The 21848-nt window shown below is 51.4% G+C and overlaps 1 protein-coding gene across 3 annotated transcripts in view; it reads right to left on the bottom strand.

Moving 5' to 3' along the window:
* The window catches only part of RHBG (Rh family, B glycoprotein), a 16852-nt gene extending 2119 nt beyond the window's left edge, over positions 1 to 14733 (bottom strand). Inside the window, exons 1-10 of one of the 3 annotated variants that reach the window (XM_011992778.1) lie at positions 14485 to 14508; positions 11567 to 11571; positions 9322 to 9389; positions 5569 to 5755; positions 4915 to 5065; positions 4650 to 4797; positions 1988 to 2154; positions 1558 to 1695; positions 1300 to 1433; positions 633 to 754 (exon numbers count right to left, since the gene is read on the bottom strand). In XM_011992778.1, coding sequence (XP_011848168.1) covers positions 633 to 754; positions 1300 to 1433; positions 1558 to 1695; positions 1988 to 2154; positions 4650 to 4797; positions 4915 to 5065; positions 5569 to 5755; positions 9322 to 9389; positions 11567 to 11571; positions 14485 to 14508 — 1144 coding nt within the window. Of the gene's footprint in view, positions 1 to 632; positions 755 to 1299; positions 1434 to 1557; positions 1696 to 1987; positions 2155 to 4649; positions 4798 to 4914; positions 5066 to 5568; positions 5756 to 9273; positions 9396 to 11566; positions 11572 to 14484 lie in introns of all 3 variants that reach the window. The other 2 variants (XM_011992779.1, XM_011992777.1) reach the window with 2 other exon arrangements.
* Between the last annotated feature and the right edge of the window lie 7115 nt (positions 14734 to 21848).

Genomic DNA, 21848 nt, shown 5'->3' with positions numbered 1-21848 from the left:
ACAGAGCAAGGTTCCATCAAAAAAAAGAAAAAGAAAGGAAAGAAGAAAAAGGAAGGAAGGAAGGGAGGGAGGAAAGGAGGGAAGGAGGGAGGGAGGGAAGGAAGCAAATTTCCAGGTAAGAGCAGAAGGCAGGGGATGCTGAATCAGGTTTTATTTTTGAAGGCCAAAAAGACTAAGGCCAAACATGAAGAGGGACTGCCTGACCCAGGGCCATGGGCAGTGTGCCTCTGTGAAAGGTTTTTGCACTGGGATTTGGAGGTGGCAGGCCGTCTCCTCCCCTCCCTGTCCCTGTCCCTGCCCCACATGGCACAGCCAGCCTCTCCTAGGCTTCAGCCTGAGGTTGGGCTTCCCTCTAGTGGGCAGAGGGAGCAGCACAGGCAAGCACAGACCCGTAATTACCAGAGGGCCTCGCTCACCCCTCGCCGACTCCCCAGCCGCCCTTGGCACCAGAAAGGAGCAAGCAACTGCATGCACCTCTGTGCCTGCAGGACGTTGGTGACCCCTTAACCCACAACCCAATCCCTACTTCATGGCACAAAGTAGATGCTCCATAAATATCTATGATTGAATGAATTCATGTCAGGGGTATAGGATCCCACACCCCTTCCTCTGGAAAATCCAAGGTTACTCACCTCCGAGGCCCCCACCCACAGAGGCAAACATCAGTGTGACAAACAGCCCGAAGAGCTGGAGCATGGCCTGTGACGTGGCACTGCGCTGGCCCTCAGCTATGAGTGGAAACACACTCTCCAGGCTGCAGGGAGACCAGACGGTGGAAAGGCAGTGGTAGGGGGAGAGAGGGATGCAGCACGGAGCCAGGGCTACCCATGGCACTGAAACTCGCACTGGAGGATGCGAAGTGGCCAAGAGGGTCTCAAGGGTGCATGCCAGGCTGAGTCTCACCTCCAGGCCACTGATTAAGCCAGGCCCACAGCCTGGAACACTTTCCCACCCTCGTAGGCCAGCAGACACCTAGGCACCTTTCAAGACTCCATTTGTGGATTGCTCTTGCCCACCCTTGATGTGCAAAAATAGATCCTAAGGGTTATTAACTCTTATTGACCCTTCAGTAACAAGTAACACTCTTGAAGTCATTTGTCCATGACCTTCTGCTGCACTTGATTGAGGACCAGGAGGGCAGTTTCTAGATTGGTTTTGTTAACTCTAATTTCCTTTGCTCCCAGAATATGGAGGAATGAATGAATGAATTCTTTTTTCTTGGTCACACACAAAGAAAGAGAATGGCAGACGTCGTTCCAGAGGGATGGTGACTGCAGTGCGGGCTGGGAGGAAACTCACCCATCTCCATAAGCTTCATGGGTAGCAAGCCCAGCCACAAGGACCCCCAGGAGGGCCCCCAGGACCCCCGGCATCCCATGGAGGTTGTGGACTCCACATGTGTCTTGGACTTTGAATTTTGATTCAAGGATGGGCTGGAGGGCAGGACAGATCATGAGTCTCCTGTGCCCACTCCCCACCACCTCATCCTGTTGGAGAGGCGGGAGGAAAGGCACCAAAGACTCCATGTTCTGCCCAGGCCCCAAGAGGCATCTGTACCGTAAAGAACTTGTACCCCAGCGTGGAGACAGTCCCAGCCAAGAAGCCAGCTGCCAGAGCCCCAAAGGGTGTCAGCATCATCTCACTCGAGGTCCCCACCACAACCCCTCCGGCCAGCGCTGCATTTTGGATGTGAACCTAAGGGAAGGGCAAGGTGTCGGAGGCCCTTTCAGATCACCACACCCACAGCAACCCAACCCTTCCCACCACAGTGACACCTACTGCTTCTGAAAGTCCCTCTGCCATCTAGCCTCTCACTCTCCTGCTATCATATCTCCTCCCATTCTGACCCCACAGCCACCAGCACAGATGGAGCCCCTATGCCTGTGCCCTTATCTATTCCCCGGGGGAATCTTTCCTGAGGGTCTCAGACCTCTCCTCCCCTACCCAGGCCACCCCCTCTGCCTCTCTGAAGTCCTCTTCCCCATACCATGTCAAGCCTCCCGTCTTCCCCCACAAGGGCTGACAAGGCAAAGGTGCCGAGGGTGCTGGCAGCCAGGGAGTAGTATGTGTTGAGGGCCGTCCGATGCTGCCCAGCCCCCAGCGCTGTGAGTGCAGAGTTGAAGCTAGGCCAGAAGATCCACAGGAAGATGGTCCCTAGATGGTGGACAGGCAGTGAGAAGAAGGAAGTGGCTCCCACGCAAGGTACAAGTTGTATAACTGCAGGCAAGTCACCTACCCTCAGCAGCCTCAGTTTCCTCATCTGTTCAGTGGGATTGATAATAATACCACCTTGGGCTGGGCACAGTGGCTCAAGCCTGTAGTCCCAGCACTTTGGGAGGCCGAGGCGGGCAGATCACTTGAGCTCAGGAGTTTGAGACCAGCCTGGACAACATAGTGAAACCCCATCTCTACCAAAAATACAAAAGAATTAGCCGGGCATGGTAGCACATGCCTGTAGTTCCAGCTACTTGGGGGGCTGAGGCAGGAGGCTCGCTTGAGCCTGGGAGGCAGAGGTTGCAGTGAGCTGAGATCGTGCCACTATACTCCAGCCTAAGCTGGAGTATAGTGTCCAGAGTACTGCATCTGGCTGGAACATTGGCATTTTTTAAGTATCAAAAAAGGAAAAGAAGGCCGAGCACGGTGGCTCACTCCTATAATCCCAGCACTTTAGGAGGCTCGAGGCGGGTGAATCACAAGGTCAGGGGTTCAAGACCAGCCTGACCAACATGGTGAAACCCCGTCTCTACTAAAAATACAAAAATTAGCCGGGTGTGGTGGCACATGCCTGTCATCCCAGCTACTCAGGAGGCTGAGGCAAAAGAATTGCTTGAACCTGGGAGGCAGAGGTTGCAGTGAGCCGAGATGACGCACTGCACTCCAGCCTGGGAGACAGAGCAAGACTCCATCTCAAAAAAAAACAAAAACAAAAAAAAGAAAGGAAAGGAAAAAAGGCAAAGGCCATTGCATGTTGGGGACTATGCTGGGTGCTTGATACACATATCAGGAAAACAATGATAACCTCAACCTCTCCTAGAGAGGGTGGACCCTTCAGTGTTTGGGAGAGGCCTCTGTTTTCTGAGTACTGAATGGGCTGGGCCTGTGCATTTTGGGAAAGAACTGGGAGCCCATTTACCCTGCCTTCCTGCATGAGGTTCCCAGGCCCGTCCTGGAGGGAGAGATAGAAGGACCCAAAGGACAAGGTGAGGGAGAAGGCTGGGGATCCTGTGGTGTAAGCCAGCGAGGTGGGAGGCTTAGGGACCGCCCCTCAGTCCTGAGTAGTCTGCTGGGTGTGGCTTCTCCCAGCAGCCCCGCAATCTTGAGTAAAATCTCCCACGCTCATATTTGCATCCTGTAGGTGGAGCGTTTGTGGGAGAATCCAAGAAGGGGCCTCATTCCTGTCTGGGTGACACTAAAATCCAGGAACTGGGAGGCAGAGAACTGAGAATGCAAGTCTCCTGGGAACACCTGGAAATCTTGGGGAAGCCTTTGGAATTCAAGGCAAACTTATCTGGGTCTCAAAGGGCAAGGAGGCCTCAGCTGCCCTGGGGTTCTCTGTACTCTGACCCAGCAGTGCTGAGCAATCCTAAGCCAGCCTCTCTGTTTCATACAGGAATAGGCACTTCAGTCCCTATTCAATACCTTCTATGAAAAAAATTAAAAATACGGATTTGCCTTCTGTCTGCAGTTATGAAAATAGAGGAACAGAAGCCAAGGTGGAGGCGCATGCTTAGAAGCAGGTGGTGGTGGCCGGGCGCGGTGGCTCACGCCTGTAATCCCAGCCCTTTGGGAGGCCGAGGAGGGTGGATCACCTGAGGTCAGGAGTTCGAGACCAGCCTGGCCAACATGGTGAAACCCTGTCTCTACCAAAAATATAAAAAATTAGCCAGGTGTGGTGACACACGCCTGTAATCCCAGCTACTCAGGAGGCTGAGGCAGGAGAATTGCTTGAACCCAGTAGGCAGAAGTTGCGGTGAGCTGAGATTGCACCACTGCACTCCAGCCTGGGCAACAGAGCAAGACTCCGTCTCAAAAAATAAAATAAAATAAAAAAAGAAGAAGCAGGTGGTGGTGACAGGGCTCCTAGCTCCTATGGGTCCCTGGGGTGACCCAAGACCCTTCCTCTCCTTATCCCTGCCTGAGAGTGCAGGGGCTTCCAGGCATCAGGAATCTCCCAGGAAGAAATATCCTCAGGAGGGGTAAGGCAGCACCAGGGGCCTGCAGAGACTGCCTGTTTGTCGGGAACCAGACACGCAAAGGCCTGGAGGCAAGGGCAGGCAAAAGCTGAGTCTGGCTGGAGCCTGAGCCAGTGAGGAGGGAGGAGGAGGGGCTGACATGGCAGCTGAGGAGGCCACTTTCTAACCTGTGGCTGGTGGGAGCCCTGGAAGGTTTTAAGTAGGGATGGAGGTGGATTTAGAAAGGACCCAGGGCATATGCATTCCCCAGGGCTGAATTCTAAGAACTTATCATAAAACTGTTGAGAATGATAAGTGCAGATTCCAGAGCTCTCACAGCAGAATCCAAATGGGAAGTGAGTGCCCAGGCACAACCCCAGGACTGCAGTCAGCACCACGAGAGACAGTCGCCTCTAGCCAGGATCAGAGGCCTCCAGACCAGCCCCCTGCCCTGCTACTGCACCTCGCAGGCCTCACCAATCATGGCGAAAAGGTCTGAATGGTAGACGGAGCCCTGGCGGTGCTTGCTCTTCTCCAGCTGGGGCCTGTACAGAACCCGCGAAAGGACCAGCCCAAAGTAGGCACCGAAGGTGTGGATAGTCATGGAGCCTCCGGCATCTCTCACCTGGGGAGGTGTGGTGAGGTGGAGAGGCGGCACCCTGCCCCCGCCCCCACGCTCCTGGCTCAGAGGCTGACCTTGACCACCCCCCACCCCCCACTCCATCCCTCCCCCGACTCTCACCCCCAGGAGATGAAGGAGCACAAACTCATTGATGCCAAACAGCACCACTTCCAGCAGGGCCATGAGCAGCAGCTGTGCAGGCCCAGTCTTGCCCAGGACGGCACCAAGGGAGATGAGCACGGCCCCCGCACAAAAGTCAGCGTTGATCATGCTGGGGATGGGGCAGAAGAGGGAGCACAAGAGGGGTGAGGGAGGCTGACCTCTGGGCTCCCGCCTGGCATGAAGCCAGGGCAGCATGACTTGGTGGGTGGGGTGGGAATGGAGTTCTGGAGAAAAGACAAGGAGGTCAGGCTCCTCCCTGGAGTTGGAAGGGATCACCTGGCCCTGTTTGTAGATGAGGAAATCGAGTCTCAAGGAGGTTCTGTGACTCGGCTGACAAAAGCCACACTAGGTGGAGGAACCAGAGCTGTCTACCCTTCTCACAGCTCTTGGGGAACAAGGGCCCTAAAGAATGAGGAGGTGAGGCTGAGTGTGAGGGTCAAGGATGGGAGAGGAAATCAGGCAATAAGGACAGGCAGGACACCTAGAGAAACCAAGTGACACCCAGAATCATGAGTCAGGAAGCAGACTGGAAGGGCAGGGCTAGATCTGGGGCCCATGGGCAGGGGCCCCCCGAGTGAACCTGGGGGAGCTGGGTAGGCGGTGGCTGCCCACCTCTCCACGCCAACATGGATGTGTCCACTGTGGAAGGAGTGGAGAAAACCCTGGACCAGTGTGGACCACTGCAGGGCAAAGGCGGCCAGGAGGAAGGTGAAGCCCACGCTGCTGAAGCCGTAACGCTGCAGGAAGACCATGAGGAAGCCAAAGCCCACGAAGACCATGGCATGCACATCCTGGAAGCCTGCAGTGGACAGGGACAGGTGGGGCACTTGGGGGCTGCTCTAGCCGTAGCCCATAATTCAGTCAGCTACTCTGCCAGTGCCCCTGGCTCTCACCAGCCAGGGCTGCCTTGAGCCGAGCCTATAAAACTCCCCAGGCATATCAGGGGCTCCCAGCTCTGAGCCACCTGCACAGAGCTGGCCAGCTTGGAGCAGTGGGACCCCAACATCCCTGCTGTCCTCATGTCAGAGCAAGGGAGTAAAGCCTTCTGCTCTATTCATTTGCCTTATCCCTGGGTCTCTTACAACAGACTGGCTGGAAGTCCAACCTGTGCTCTTTTCTGCTGCTTTTCTCCATGCTCAAAATTCTCCCCACTACAGACTTCTTTTCAACATTTCCTCTCTGCTAGGAAGTCCTTCTTCACATCTACCCTCCATCCCTCATACTTCAGAGACTATACCTCTTCCTTTTGAGGATTTTTAAGTTATTATTATTACTAGATGTCTCGTTCTGTCACCCAGGGAAGAGTGCAGTGGCATGATCATAGCTCATTGCAGCCTCAAACTCCTGTACTCAGCCAATCCTCCCACCTTGGCCTCCTAAGACGCTGGGACTACAGGTGAGGCCCACTGTGCCCAGTTACTTTTTTAAAAATTTTGGGGCCGGGCACGGTGGCTCACGCCTGTAATCCCAGCACTTTGGGAGGCCAAAGCGGGTGGATCACGAGGTCAGGAGATCGAGACCATCCTGGCTAACGCGGTGAAACCCCGTCTCTACTAAACTACAAAACTTAGCTAGGCATTTTGGCGGGCCCATTTATATAAAACAATAATAATAATCAACTTGGCATGGTGGCAAGCGCCTATAGCTACTCAGGAGGCTGAAGCAGAAGGATCGCCTGGGCTCAGGAGTCTGAGGCTACAGTGAGCTATGATCACATCACTGCACTCCAGCCTGGGTTACAGAGTGAGACCCCATCTCTAACAAATAATAACATACAGTAATATTGAAAATGAGGTCGGCCGGGTGCAGGGCTCACGCCTGTAATCCTAGCACTTTGGGAGGCTGGGGTGGGCAGATCATGAGGTCAGGAGATCGAGACCATCCTGGCTAACACGGTGAAACCCCGTCTCTACTAAAAATACAAAAAATTAGCGGGCGTGGTGGTGGGCGCCTGTAGTCCCAGCTACTCCAGGAGGCAGAGCTTGCAGTGAGCCAAGATCGCGACACTGCACTCTAGCCTGTACAACAGAGTGAGACTCCGTCTAAAAAAAGAAAGAAAATGAGGTATGAGGTAAATGCAAATACTTTGCTTTAGTTATTAGCTTGTTCTGTAACTGCCCCCCTCCCATCTATTTGTAAACTTGTAAATAAGGTTTGAATCAACCTAGTCTGATCATGTTCAGTCCAACCATCTGGTCCTGTTTTCTTTTGTCTTGGGTCTATGTACATAGTAATACCATGCTATATTTTTTACTTTAATCAAGAAACACCAGAGAAAGCATGTCATGAGCACTGTTATTGCATTTGTTGTAAATATGTTATTGAGAAATGGGCTATTATCACCCTAAACCCCAATTTTATAGCTTCATGTAAAAATTTTCTTTCTTTTTTTTAGACAGTCTCACTCTGTCACCCAGGCTGGAGTGCAGTGGTGTGACTCAGCTCACTTCGACTTCCGCCTCCTGGGTTCAAGCGATTCTAGTGCCTCAGCCTCTCCAGTAGCTGGGATTACAGGCATGCACCACTCTGCCTGGCTAATTTTTGTATTTTTCATAGAAGCGGGGCTTAACCATGTTGGCCAGGCTGGTCTCAAACTCCTAATCTCAAGTGATCCACCTGCCTCAGCCTCCCAAATTGTTCAGATGACAGGCATCAGCCACTGCACCCGGCTGTGAAAAATTTCCCTTAGAACTTAGTGCTAAGAAATGTCACTTTCCCCAGGAACCGGTCTGCTTTCCCACCTTCAGGCAGCCAAGGTGCTGCGCACCATGGACCAGGCTCTGGGAATTAACTGTCATCAAGTTAGCCATAGCCCATACTCTCACAGAGCAAGGAAGGCAGGCATGGAAGAGTCAAAGAACTGCATGTATGAGGCTTCCTTGGCTGCCTGGAGCTCAGAGTTCCACTGGAATCGCAACTGGACAACTGTAGGCCCCGTATGTGGTTCATTATTTATGTTCTGCTTCTCTCCTTTGCTTTTCTTATACACATGTTTTGGTTGTAAATGACTTCAAGTCTCTTGTAGAAAGAGGTTGATCGTAAAGAAAACAAGCCGGGCACGGTGGCTAACGCCCGTAATCCCAGCACTTTGGGAGGCCTAGGCGGGCAGATCACAAGGTCAAGAGATCGAGACCATCCTAGCCAACATGGTGAAACCCCATGTCTACTAAAAATACAAAAATTAGCTGGGCATGGTGGCATGTGCCTGTAGTCCCAGCTACTCGGGAGGCTGAGACAGGAGAATCACTTGCACCAAGGAGGCGGAGGTTGCAGTGAGCCAGGATAGCGCCATTGCACTCCAGCCTGTCAACAGAGCGGATTCCATGTCAAAAAAAAAAAGAAAAGAAAAAAAATTATGCTCCCCTTTTTTTGGTGGAATCTGATGAGGCACCGACAAGTCAGAAAATAATTGTTGAACTTTATTTATTTTTGTAGAGATGTCAGTCTCGCTATGTTACTGCCCAGGCTGCTCTCAAACTCCTAGCCTCAAGCAATCCTCTCACCTCAGCCTCAAGAGTAGCTGGGATTGCAGGCATGAGCCACCACACCTGGCTCAATTACTGAACTTTAGAATGCGATCAATAACTTTGAGAGAAGTATGATTTTATGCTTTGTGTGTGTGTGTGTGTCATATGCATGGGCAGATAAGAAATGAGTTAGCAAGGCCCTGGAAGAGGGCTGGATACGTGCTGAAATTAGAGGTCTGAGGCCGGGCGCAGTGGCTCACGCCTGTAATCCCAGCGCTTTGGGAGGCTGAGGTGGGTGGATCACCTGAGGTCAAGAGTTCAAGACCAGCCTGGCCAACATGGCGAAACCCCACCTCTACTAAAAATATAAAAATTAGCCAGGTGTGGTTGTTCACACCTGCAATCCCAGCTACTAGGAAGGCTGAGACAATAGAATCGCTTGACCCAGGAGGTATAAGTTACAGTGAGCCAAGATAGTGCCATTGCACTCCAGCCTGGGCAACAAGAGCGAAGCTGTGTCTCCAAAAAAAAAAAGAAATTAGAGAGGTCTGCAGCTACCAACCCTGCACTGCTTCTCCAGACCTACCCACTCCCCAAATCATCCAGATCCTAAAACAGTAACAGATGAATGGATAAAGAAAATGTGGTATATATACACCGTGGGATACTATTCAGCCACAAAAAAGAATGGAATTCTGGCTAGGCGAGGTGGCTCATGCCTGTAATTCCAGCACTTTGGGAGGCCGAGGCAGGCAGACCTGAGTTCGGGAGTTCGAGACCAGCCTGACCAACGTGGAGAAACCCCATTTCTACTAAAAATACAAAATTAGCCAGGTGTAGTGGCGGGCACCTGTAATCCCAGTTACTCAGGAGGCTGAGGCAGAAGAATCACTTGAACCTGGGAGGCAGAGATTGCAGTGAGCCGAGATCGTGCCATTGCACTCCAGCCTGGGCAACAAGAGCGTACTCCATCTCAAAAAAAAAAAATGGAATCCTGTCATTCCTGGCAACACGAATGGAACTGGAGGACTTTATAAGTGAAATAAGTCAGGAATGGAAAGCTAAACACTGCATGTTCTCACTCATATGTGGAAGTTAAAAAAAAGTTGCTCTCTTAGAAGTAAAAAGTAGAACAAAGGATAATAAAGACAGAAGAGTAGGGGGAAGGGGGAATAGGGAGAGATTGTTAAAGGATACAAAATTACAGCCAATTATATCTAAGATAGAAGGAATAAGGTATAGATCTAGTGATCTATACCCAGTGATCCCCAACCTTTTTGGAATCCAGGACCAGTTTCCTGGAAGGTAATTTTTCCGCAAATGGTTGGGGGGTGGGAGATGGTTTCGGATTGATACTGTTCCATCTCAGATCATCAGGCATTAGATTCTCATAAGGAGTGCACAACCGAGATCCCTCACATGCACAGTTCGCAATAGGGTTTGCACTCCTATAAGAATCTAATGCCACCATGATCTAACGGGAGACAGAGCTCAGGCAGTGATATTCACTCGCCTCCTGCTGTGCAACCCCGGTCCTAACCAGCCTAGGAGTTGAGGACCTTATAGCACTGTAGAGTGACTACAGTTAACAATAATATATTCTATCATTTCAAACAGGAGGAGGGTACTGAATGTTCCCAACGCAAATAAATGATAAACATTTGAGATGATGGGGAAAAAAAGGGAGGGAAAGCATCACTTAAAACTCAGCCCGCACCCTAAGTTCTTTTAGCCTCACCGCTGGCTGCTTTTCTCCTTGTGCAAAAAGTAAAGAGAATCCATGTCTATTCTAGTGCTCAAGGACAGCAAGATAAGGAAGGGTGCTAGGTCGAAGGGCTCCTGACCATTACATGCCAAAACCAGTCCAGAACTTCTGTGGTGTAAGTGTTTACATCTCCCACCCCAGGTTTGTTGAGAATCAAAACTCAAGGCTCTGACCTTTCAACTGGAGTCTAAACATCAAGAAATCTCCTTCTCTGGGAACATTCCACAATGAGAAATTCTTTTTGGGCTCTGAGAGGTGAGGGGCTGTTCCAGTTGGAGGTGGAGGAAAAAGATAAGGCAACCTCTCAACATCCCCTTTAGAGGATGCCTGTGCGGGTGGGACGGAGTCTGATGCCCACCCCACCCCACCTCCACCAAACCCATGCACTTTTTAATTTTTTTGAGACAGAATCTTGCTCTGTTGTCCAGGCTTGAGTGCGGTGGTGCCATTACAACTCACTGCAGCCTCAACCTCCTGGGCTCAAGCATTTTTCCCTCCTCAGCCTCCAGAGTAGCTAGGACTACAGGTGCTTATTACCACATTGGGCTAATTTTATTTTTCATGGAGAAGAGGTCTCACTTTGTTTGTTGCCCAGGCTGGTCTCAAATTCCTGGCTTCAAGCAGTCCTCTCACCTCGGCTTCCCAAAGTGTTGGGATAACAGCATGAACCACAGTGCCCAGCCCCAAGCATCTTTGACTGGAGAGAAGATAAAGCTCTCCAAAGCCACCTATTACTCTCCCTCCTTCTCTTACTGCCTCTCTGCAATCCAGCTAGATAAATCCTGGACCAGACAAGATTATGGGAGAAGAAAGCTGTTAAAGCTGGGGCTTTGGCATCTAGCAGAGCTTGATTTAAATTCTAGGTCTGGCCAGGCCTGGTGTCTCATGCCTGTAATCCAAGCACTTTAGGAGGCTGAGGCAGGAGCATTGCTTGAGCCTGGGAGGTGGAAGCTACAGTGAACCGTGATCGTGCCACTGCACTCCAGCCTGGGTGACAGAGTGAGACCCTGTTTCAATCAATCAGTTAATTCCAGGACTCCCTGCCTCCTTCTGATCCTATGACCTTGGGCAAGCCTCTGAGCCTGTTTTCTCATCTGTAAAGTATGGATATTAAATATGATAAGCAAGAAGAAGCAGGGGGAGCTGAGGGGGCCATCTACCCCAACTTCCCCACCATTCATCCCACCTGCCTCTAGGGGACAGTAGGGCTGTGTTCTCTCTCCTAGAAGAGATCAAAAGCCATTCTGGTCCTGGTCACATCCTTCATCCCCCATCTCTTCCAGGAAGATCCTGATTCCATCTATCCTAAATCCCTCTCTCTGCAAGTAAGGTCTGTGAGACGTATAAAAATAAGAACCTGTCCATGTTTTTTCAGAACGCTTTCTCATGTTTGCTTCTGTGGCCCTTTAGCCCTGGCTCTTTCCCCTTCTTTGTTATTTTTCCACCACTTGCTTTCAGGAAGAAGAGGCTTGTAGTGTAGGGGGAAGGACACAGATGGGGAATCAAGAGACCTAGTTCTAGCCTGGCTCTTCTGTAACTTGCTGTGTGACTTGGCCAGGTCACATGACCTCTCTGGCTCACTCTCAACATCTGAGTGGGTGAACCAGATGGGCTCTCAGGGTCCTTCCAGCAGAGAAAACAGACGGACCCTCAGACTAGCCATGTCTTGGCATTGGCCGGTCCTGGAGCTCAGCAACAGCCGCACAACTCCCTTTCATCTCCCGAATCAAAGGGCAGTGGCTACACCTCCCTCTGGCCCTGACCCCTTCCCCTGGGCACAGGGACAGATGAGGACCCGGCTCATCAAAGCCCCAGGCTCTAGGGACCTTGCACCTCCCTCCTTTCGAACCTTCCCCCACAACAGTATCCAAGTCCACAGGAATGGAAACCTAGGGCAAAAAAAGAAGTAGGAATCCCACCTGTTATATCTCCCTTATTGCAATTCAGAGATGAAATACTGTATGTCTGAGGAGAGCCTACCATTGCAGCACAGGGGCAAGAGGCTGGACTCCAGGGAAGGCTTTGTAATAAGGAGGGCTTCGAGGAGAAGCAAGTCAGGGGTTCACGGCAAGCAGCCAGGTCAGACCCTTACACAACAGCTTACTTCTGTCAGACTCTGGACTGCTCCCTCCCAACTCTTTATCCTTCTTTTCTAGCCAGGACTGTGGATGAAATATGGGGAGGGAGGAGCTGTAGCCCCTTCTGCCTAGGGTGGATGGGGGGTCTGGTGTTTCATGCCCAAGTCCAAGTTTCCACCTCACCCTCTATATCCGCAGTGTTTTGAGCTTCATTTTGTTGGGTCTAGACCAGGGTGAGGTGGGGATAGCCTGCCATCAGCTCTGCATACAGAAAGTAGGGTAATAGGGCCAGGTGCGGTGGCTCATGCCTGTAATCCCAGCACTTGGGAGGCCAAGGCGGGTGGATCACCTGAGGTCAGGAGTTCAAGACCAGCCTGGCCAACATGGCAAAACCTTGTCTCTACTAAAAATACAAAACTTAGCTAGGCGTTTTGATGGGCACCTGTAATCCCAGCTTCTCAGGAGGCTGAGGAGGGTGATTTGCTTGAATCTGGGAGGTGAAGGTTGCAGTGAACCGGGATCGTGCCATTGCACTCCAGCCTGGGCAACAGAGTAAGACTCTGTCTCAAAAAAAAAAAAAAAAAAAGGAGAGAAAAAGGAAGTAGGGTAATGACAGCTGGAAATTTTTAATAGGAGATTCTCACGCTCTAGGCCTTGTTTGAATGTATCTCCTTTAAACTGAGGCATCCTTTTTCCCCTTGCTCAGATGGGAAAAACTGAGGCTTGGAGATGACCTGCCCAAGCACTTGTGATAAATTCTGGGAGATCTGGTGCTCTTGGTCCCAGCTGCCTAGGGTCTAAATTGCAAGACAGGGTCCCCAACCTTCGAAGGAGAGGCTCTATTCCCATGGGGCCAAGGGTGGGGGTGGGAGGTTAACTCTCTCTCTATCGAAACTTGTCAGCAGGCAGGTGACTTGGGCAAAAAGCTTAGGATGCCTGAGTTCTAGTTCCAGCTCTGCCACTCACCTGATGGGTGATAGTGAACAACTCACAACCCCTCTGAGACTCAGCTTCCCCCTCTGTGAAATGGGCTAATGACCCTACCATGCTTCCTGCCAAGTCTGGGGGCTGCTGCTCTGTGATTAGCAGGTAGAGGGTGCCTCATTTTCTTTCTTTTTGTCTTTCTTTCTTTCTTTCTTTCTTTTTTTTTTGAGACAGAGTTTCATTCTGTTGTCGCCCAGGCTGGAGTGCAGTGGTGCAATCTCGGCTCACTGCAACCTCGCAACCTGCACTTCCCTGGTTCAAGTGATTCTCCTGCCTCAGCCTTCCAAGTAGCCACGATTGCAGGCGCCCACCACCACGCCCGGCTAATTTTTTGTTTGTTTTGTTTTGTTTTCGAGATGGAGTCTGGCTCTGTCACCCATGCTGAAGTGCAGTGGCATGATCCTGACTCACTGCAACCTCCATCTCCCGAATTCAAGAGATTCTCCTGCCTCAGCCTCCCAAGTAGCTGGGACTACAGGTGCCCACCACCACACCCGGCTAAATTTTTGTGTTTTTAGTAGAGATGGGGATTTCACCATGTTGGCCAGACTGGCCTTAAACTCCTGACCTCAGATGATCTACCTGCCTCAGCCTCCCAAAATGCTGGGATTACAGGTGTGAGCCACCACGACTGGCCAGTTGCCTCATTTTCTCTTTGTCTCTGAAAGGACCAGCTTTGAGGGACTGGGGAAGAAATGCCTGATCCCAACTGGTCTTGGCTGCCTACATGTGTGGGCGATTCATACCTAACACCTGCCATTATGACCTCTCGCAACCCCACTCTTACCTTCCTTGCCCAGCAGGATTCTCTTTCCCATGCTCAGGGTGGAGCCCCTAGGAAAGGCAGTCTCCAACAGCCCAGCAAAGCCCAACTAGGCCAATTGAGAGTGGGACAAGGGGATGGTTAAAGCTGGGGCTCTAGATCTGGCTTCCAATCCCAACTCCCCCACTTGTGACTATGTGACCCTGAATCAGCCACTTAACCAAGCCTCAGTTTCCCCACCTTTGTCTATCTCATAGACTAAGTGAGATAATGTATATGTACCAGCACGGTACCCTGGATCATAGCAGGCACTAGTGAAAGGGTGAGATTTTAAACCCAGAGCCTCTCCACCTCAGAGCGAGATGGCTGCCCAGCTAAATGGGGGCACCCAAATGCTCCCTCCCAAAACGCCGGAGGGTCTTTGCAAAGCTTGAGTTCTTTGCTTCCCGCGCGCCCTCACCCCGCACTCACTTGGGTAGCGAAAGTAAAATTCATTGTCCGCGTTACTGTGGTTGCCCCGGTGCCAGAGGGCAGCGTCGGTTTTGTGGTTGTAGCGGACAAAGACAGCAAAGAGAACGGCAGTGGCGCCCTGGAGGAAGAGGCACAGCAGGGGAAGCTGCAGTCGCCGGCCCGCGGCGCGGCTGGGAGACCCGGCCATAGGTCTGGGCTGCGATCTAGGCTGGCGCTCGCAGGCTCTGGCAGACAATCCCCGGCGGCAGGGCAGGTTTCGCGGAGCTCCGCCCACAGAGGCCCTGCCCACGGAGGCCCCGCCCTCACCTGCCGCAGGCCCAGGGCCCCGGGGACCAGGAGCAGGGCGTCGGGGGGTCCTGGACCCTCGGCCCGAGGTGGGGCCAAGACTTGGGGAAGGGAGTCGCACAGTCCTGGCGCTGACCCTAGCACTGTTACGGTGCCAGGTCCTTGGACGTGACCCTGGAAAGGCACCATGTGTTCTGCCCTGATAGGCACAGCTGTGGGACCTGGGGGTGGGAGAACCCGCACCCTCATACATGATGTTACTTTAGAGTGTCTCCCAAGGAATAAGTGGCCCTTAAAAATCCTGGTCTGGGCCGGGCGCGGTGGCTTAGGCCTGTAATCCCAGCACTTTAGGAGGCCGGGTTGGGTGGATCACTTGAGGTCAGGAACTGGAGACCAGCTAGGCCAACATAGGGAAACCCTGTCTCTACTAAAAATAAAATAAATAAATAAAATAAAATAAGATAAAATTAGTTCGGCATGGTGGCAGTGCTCCTGTAGTCCCAGCTACTCAGGAGGCTGAGGCAGGAGGATCTCTTGAACCCAGAAGGTGGAGGTTGCAGTGAGACGAGATCTTGCTACTGCACTCCAGAGTGGGCAACAGAGCAAGACTCTGTCAAAAAAAAAAAAAAAAAAAAAAAACCTTGGTCTGGCCCCTCTAGGGTTAATACAAGAGAGAGTTTAGGGGTTACTCAAATCTTTTCCCTACTGAAAAAGCAGAGGTGGAGAACAGAGATAAACAATGCTCTTCAGGCACTCATGATTAATCAGGCTGGGGAGTCTGGGCCTCTGCAGTGGAGTCCCTTACACTGCTCTAAGTGGTATAAGGTAAGGGACTCTTCCCTTTCCTACCCCCAATCTGTACCACACCACAGGGAAGCAGGCCGGGCAGGGGCCACACTGACACCCGGGTTCCCTGCGTGCCCACTGTGGATGTGAGAGAGCCTGGGCTGCCTCTGCAGCTGCAGTGGAGGGAGGCTGAATGCAACGAGGGCTTCTCAATTCCAAGTCCAGAGTTCCTCATTACCCAAGCAAGATTGGCATCCACTGGGGGCCCGGTAGACAGACATGGAGGAGACAGACATTTATTGAACACTTACTGTGAGGCAGGCTTTGGAGATGAACCAGATAGCCCCTCCCTCCAGGAGCCACTGTCTGGTGTGGAGACAGACACTTAGGAGGAAATTTGATTACCAGTGGGATAAGCGACCAACCCAGAGAAGAACAGAGATTGCAGGGGCCCAAGAGGAGAGGCTGCAGAGGCCCCAGGGATGGGGTAAAGGAGGGGACTGAGACAGAGAATAGCTTCCTGAGAAGGTAGTGAATATATGAAGGTGATCTGGAAGGACAACCTATGAATTGGACAAGTGAAGAAGGAAGAGGAGATATTACAAGAAGTGGGACCAACATAGACCGAGCCTGGCAGTGTAAGCATCCAATGTGTTCAGGAACTGAGGCTGGGAGAGGCTGGGGGCAGTGCTGGGAAGGCCCTGAAGGCCCTGCTAAGGCACAGAGCCTCTACTCAGTGGGTTCTGGGCCACTGAAGGGCTCTAAATAGGTGTGGAACCCTGGCATTATTGGTTCTGACACATGACACCTCCACAGGGTGAAGGCAAGTGTTCCACGGGGCTGGTGGGAGGGGAGGCTCTCTCTCTACGCTGCCGCCCATCCCAGGCCAGCCTGTCTGAGGGAGCCATTGTATGGAAGGAGCCCGTGGGTGTCTGTAATGGTGTCCCAAACCCCAGTCCCAAGGGAAAGCTGCCACTCCCATGAATATGGCCTACGTCCCTAGGGGCCAGCCTCCCCCCAGAACAGATGCAGGGTAGGGCTCCTTCTCAGGAATGGGCAGGGATGGGGTCAACAGTAGAGTCCCTAACCTCTTCCTTTTCTTTCCTGCTGTCCCTTCCCCAGCTCACTTCTCTCTACCTCCCCTTAGGGGCTCCAGCCTCTGGCACAGAGTGGACTCTGGAGGACAGTTGGATTCTAGGTATCCAGTTTCCCTAACTCAGGTGCCAGCCAGGGGTCAGACTCTGGGTGGCAGACTCTGGTAGCACCGCTTTCTGGTAGAGGGCTTTCTGGCCCTCAGTGGCCTCTGTCCCAGAGAGACTCTCTGTCCCTACTTGCTCAGCAGGAAGCTTATTTTCTAGCCCTTCCTGGGGCAAGGGATATATCAGGTCAGCATCCTTTGTATAATGATTCCGCATCTGGAGGCTCCACCCAGGTCCAGCCTTCTGCCCCAAGACACTGCCTGAGTCCTGTCTGGGAGTGGGGGGTTGCTCAGGGCTGTCCAAGCAGGGACTGGACAGGCCCTGGGATGGGAAGAGCCTTCAAAAGCTGCAAACCAGGGAAAACAAGGAGGAGTAGGCTGGGCCTTCCCAGCATCTTCTGGGAAGTGCCTCCCTGATTCCAGCCTCTTCCATCTCTTTGTCACCTTAGTCTCTTTTCATTCCTCTAGGTCTCTGATTCTCTCTCCTCTGTTGCTCATTCATTCACTCAACAAATACTCATTTAGCACCAACCCTGGGCCAGGTCTGGGGCTACAACCTCATGTTCTAGTCAAGGTATAAAACAGGGCTCGGTCCTGGGGCCCTCTGTCTGGCAGGTGTTAACCTCTTCGTTGCTGGATTATGGGGAGATGTAAAGGAACTCCCCCCTGCTGACCCAGGAGAGCTGAGCCAATCTCTGGAGGGTACACTTAGAGACCTTTGGGCAACAGCTACTTGCCAACTTGAATGAGATAATCTTGATATTTCAACAGCTAGTGAGCACCAGCTTAGCTGGTATCAGCCCTGGTCCAGAAGACAGCAAGACCCTGACAGCCCTCCCCTTGGGAGGGTCCCCTTCCTGGCTCCCCCACCTGTCTGAGGACTTCCCTGCCAGGCTGCCACCTTAGAGGATCTTAGAGGACCCCCTGGCCCACCACCTACCAAACACTATGGAGAGGCTTAGTTTATGGTTTCCTTTTGGATTGTGAAGTGATGTCAAGCCGTTGGTCCTCCCCCTGCCTTCTCTGGCCCTGGTGGTTCTGATGGAATGGTGAGGGCTTCATCTCTCACTCCTCCTTCCACTCCAGGCCTCCTCTGAGAAGCCCCTGACTCCACCATCAGCTGTCATTTGCCTGGCCTGAAGTCTGTCCCATCTTTGACCTTCCATCTCCAGATTCCAGCTGTGACAAGCTGAGTGCCAGAAGGGTGGCCAAGGGGAACCGGTGTCTGCTGCCTGCCCTGGCCCAGATTGGCCAGTTTGTCCCTGGGGACCAAGTATTTGAGGTTACTGAGTAACTTGGGGTTGCTCAGAGCTGATTTCTACCAGGGTCAACTCCTCCCAACCTCCTGCTCTCTTGGCTCAGGAATCCCCAAAGCCACTTGGCCCCTTTAGTTCCATGGAGCCACCCCCAATGTTTATATTGGAAAGAGAGAAAAATAGCAAAGCATCAGAGTCAGTAAAGCTGTTGTTAATCCATTTATTCATTCATTCATCCATCCATCCATCCATCCATCACATCTTTACTGTATGACCTTGGGCAAGTAATTGAACCCTCTTTGAGTCTCATTTTTCTTATCTGTAGGAGTAATAACATAGTTCCTTTGTGGAAGTATAAGGATTCCAAATAAGTGATGTAGATCACTGGCATTTTTGTAAGCATTCAACAGATGTGCTGATTATTATTGTTCTGATTGGCTGAGCAGGAAGGGCAAATGGGTGGCTGGCTCCAATACACTACGGGGTGATAGTGTCTCTGATAGGAACAGATGGAGAGGGCAGGCAGAGTCTTGATGCATTCTCCTGTCATTGACTGGAGGGAGGTGGCAGCAGGGGCTAGGGCCTAGGATAGGCACATTCAGGAAGGACCATCAGACCAGCAGCCCCAATGACATAATAACTTTTTTTTCTTTTTGAGACTGGGTGTCACTCTGTCACCCAGGTTGAAGGGCAGTGGTACAATCACAGCTTGGCTTACTGCTGCCTCAATATCCTGGGTTCAAGTGATCCTCTCACTTTCAGCCTCCCAAGCGAGTAGCTGGGACTACAGGTGCAAGCCACCCTGCTGGGCTAATTTTTGTATTTTTTGTAGAGATGGGGTTTTTCCATGTTGCCCAGGCTGGTCTTGAACTCATGAGCTCAAATGATCCTCCTATCTTAGCCTCCCCAAGTGCTGCAATTATGTGCCCAGTCCATAACAACTCTCGAACAGATGAGATTTGGAAGAAGACAAAGTCTTCCTTCATTTAACAAACATGTGTTGAGTGAGCACCTACTGTGTGCCAGACACTGTGCTAGGCACTGGGCATCCAGTGGAACAAGATATAACCCCTGCTATACATCATCTCTACCCAGGGCCTGGCAAGAGACCTGGCACAGCAGGGTAGGAAGAGACAGGATGGAGATGATGAGGTGGGTCCTCAAGGTCTGGCAAGAGCTGTTGGCCCTGAGCAGCTTGTGGCTAGAACACGAGCAGTGCAAGGGGCATGCTGGGAGGGGGGCAGCTGGGCCAGGGCACCCAGGGTGCAGGGAGGAGCAGCGACTTCACAGTGAGGACTACGGGGAGCAACTAAGGGGTCAACAGCAGAGAAGTCATATGATCCGGCCGGGCGCGGTGACTCAAGCCTGTAATCCCAGCACTTTGGGAGGCTGAGACGGGCGGATCACGAGGTCAGAAGATTGAGACCATCCTGGCTAACACGGTGAAACTCCGTCTCTACTAAAAAAATACAAAAAAAACTAGCCGGGCGAGGTGGCGGGCGCCTGTAGTCCCAGCTACTCGGGAGGCTGAGGCAGGAGAATGGCGTAAACCCGGGAGGCGGAGCTTGCAGTGAGCTGAAATTCGGCCACTGCACCCCAGCCTGGGCAACAGATCGAGACTCCGTCTCAAAAAAAAAAAAAAAAAGAAGTCATATGATCCGATTTGTTATGTTAAAGTCCTGGCTGCCTGGGGACCATGGGCTGTAGGAGCCAGTGGAAGCAGGTTACCAGTCAAGAGGCCACTGCAATAACCCAGGCAAGAGCAGATGGTCATGGTAACAGTGGTGAAGAGAAGTAGGCAGGTTCTGGATGTATTTGGAAAGTAGGAGGTATATCCTGTTGGATTTACTGAAGGATTAGGTATGAGGGTGAGAGACAAAGGAGTGCTGATTGGACCAGACTGTGTCTCTCCAAAGTTCATGTTGAAGCTCTAACCCCAATGTGATGGTAATTAGAGATGGGGCCTTTGGGAGGTGATTAGGTTTAGATGAGGTCCCAAGGGTGGCTCTCATGATGGGATTAGTGCCCTTATAAGAAGAGACACCAGAGAGCTTGTGCACACTCGCTCTCCCTCTCTCCCTCTCCACCCCACCTCATTCTCTGTCTCTCTCTGCCATGTGAGGACACAGCAAGAAGGTGGCCGTCTACAAGCTAGGAAGAGGGCCCTCAGCAGAACCATCCTGGCTGACCATGTGGGCACTCCAATCTTGGACTTCCAGCCTCCAGAACTGTGAGAAAATAAATTTATGTTGTTTAAGCCCCCCAGCCTATGGTACAGTCATGCACTGCATAATGATATTTTGTCCAACAAGAAACTATTATATATGACCGTGGTCCCATAAGATTGTAATGAAGCTGAAAAATTCCTACACCTGGCATTTACCCTACTATACTTCTTATCATTCTCTTAGCTTATGTTTCTTCTACTTATTAAAAAGAAGGTTAGCCGTAAATAGGCTCAGGCAGGTCCTTCAGGAGGTATCCAGAAGGTGGCATTGTTATCACAGGAGATGAGCGCTCCGTGTGTGTTACTGTCCCTGAAGATCTTCCAGTGTGTCAAGATGTGGAAGTGGCAGCCTGGCCAACATGGCGAAACCTCATCTCTACTAAAAATACAAAAATTAGCCAGGCGTGGTAGCAGGTGCCTCTAATACCAGCTATTCAGGAGGCTGAGACAGGAGAATCATTTGAACCCAGGAGGCAGAGGTTGCAGTGAGCCAAGATCGTGCCGTTGCACTCCAGCCTGGGCAACAAGAGTGAAACTGCATCTCAAAAAAAAAAAAAAAATGTTGAGATGAAAGACAGTGATATTGACAATCCTAACTCTGTGCAGACCTAGGCTAATGTGTGTGTTTGTGTCTTTTTTAACAAAAAGTTTTTTAAATTAAAAAAAAATAAGTAGGAAAAAGCATAGAATGAGGATATAAAGAAAAAATATTTTGTGCAGCTATACAATGTGTTTGTGTTTTAAGCTAAGTGTTACTACAAAAGAGTCAAAAAAGGCCAGGCGCGGTGGCTCACGCCTGTAATCCCAGCACTTTGGGAGGCTGAGGCAGGCAGACCACGAGGTCGAGATCGAAACCATCCTGGCCAACATGGTGAAACCCCGTCTCTACTAAAAATACAAAAATTAGCTGGGCGTGGTGTCGCATGTCTGTAGTCCCAGCTACTCAATAGTCTGAGTCAGGAGAATCACTTGAACCCGGGAGGTTGCAGTGAGCCAAGATCATGCCAGGCTGGCAACAGAGCCAGACTCTGCCTCAAAAAACAAAAAAAAAAAAAAAAAAAAGAGTAAAAATATTTTTAAAAATTTGCCAGGTGCAGTGGCTCATGCCTGTAATCCCAGAGCTTTGGGAAGCCGAGGCAGGAGGATCTCTCAAGCCCAGGAATTCAAGATCAGCCTGGACAAAACAGGGAAACAGTCTCTACAAAAAATGTGAAATAGACAGGCATGGTGGCACACTCCAGTGGCCCCAGCTACTCAGGAGGCTGAGGTGGGAGGATCACCCAGCCTGGGAGGTCGAGGATGCAGTGAGCCATGATCACACTACTGCACTCCAGACTGGGTGGCAGAGCAAGACCCTGTCTCAAAAAAATGTATAAAAAGTTCTTAAAAGTTAAAAAAATTGCTGGGCACGGTGGCTCACACCTGTAATCCCAGCACTTTGGGAGGCCAAGGCAGGTGGATCACAAGGTCAGGAGATCGAGACCATTCTGTCTAACACAGTGAAACCTCGTCTCTACTAAAAATACAAAAAATTAGCTGGGCATGGTGGCAGGTGCCTATAGTCCCAGCTACTTGGGAGGCTGAGGCAGGAGAATGGCGTGAACCCAGGAGG

This window comes from Mandrillus leucophaeus, unplaced genomic scaffold, assembly GCF_000951045.1.
Source record: "Mandrillus leucophaeus isolate KB7577 unplaced genomic scaffold, Mleu.le_1.0 Scaffold418, whole genome shotgun sequence".
NCBI classification, from domain to species: Eukaryota; Metazoa; Chordata; class Mammalia; order Primates; family Cercopithecidae; genus Mandrillus; species Mandrillus leucophaeus.
This window is presented reverse-complemented; position numbering and strand designations above follow the sequence as displayed.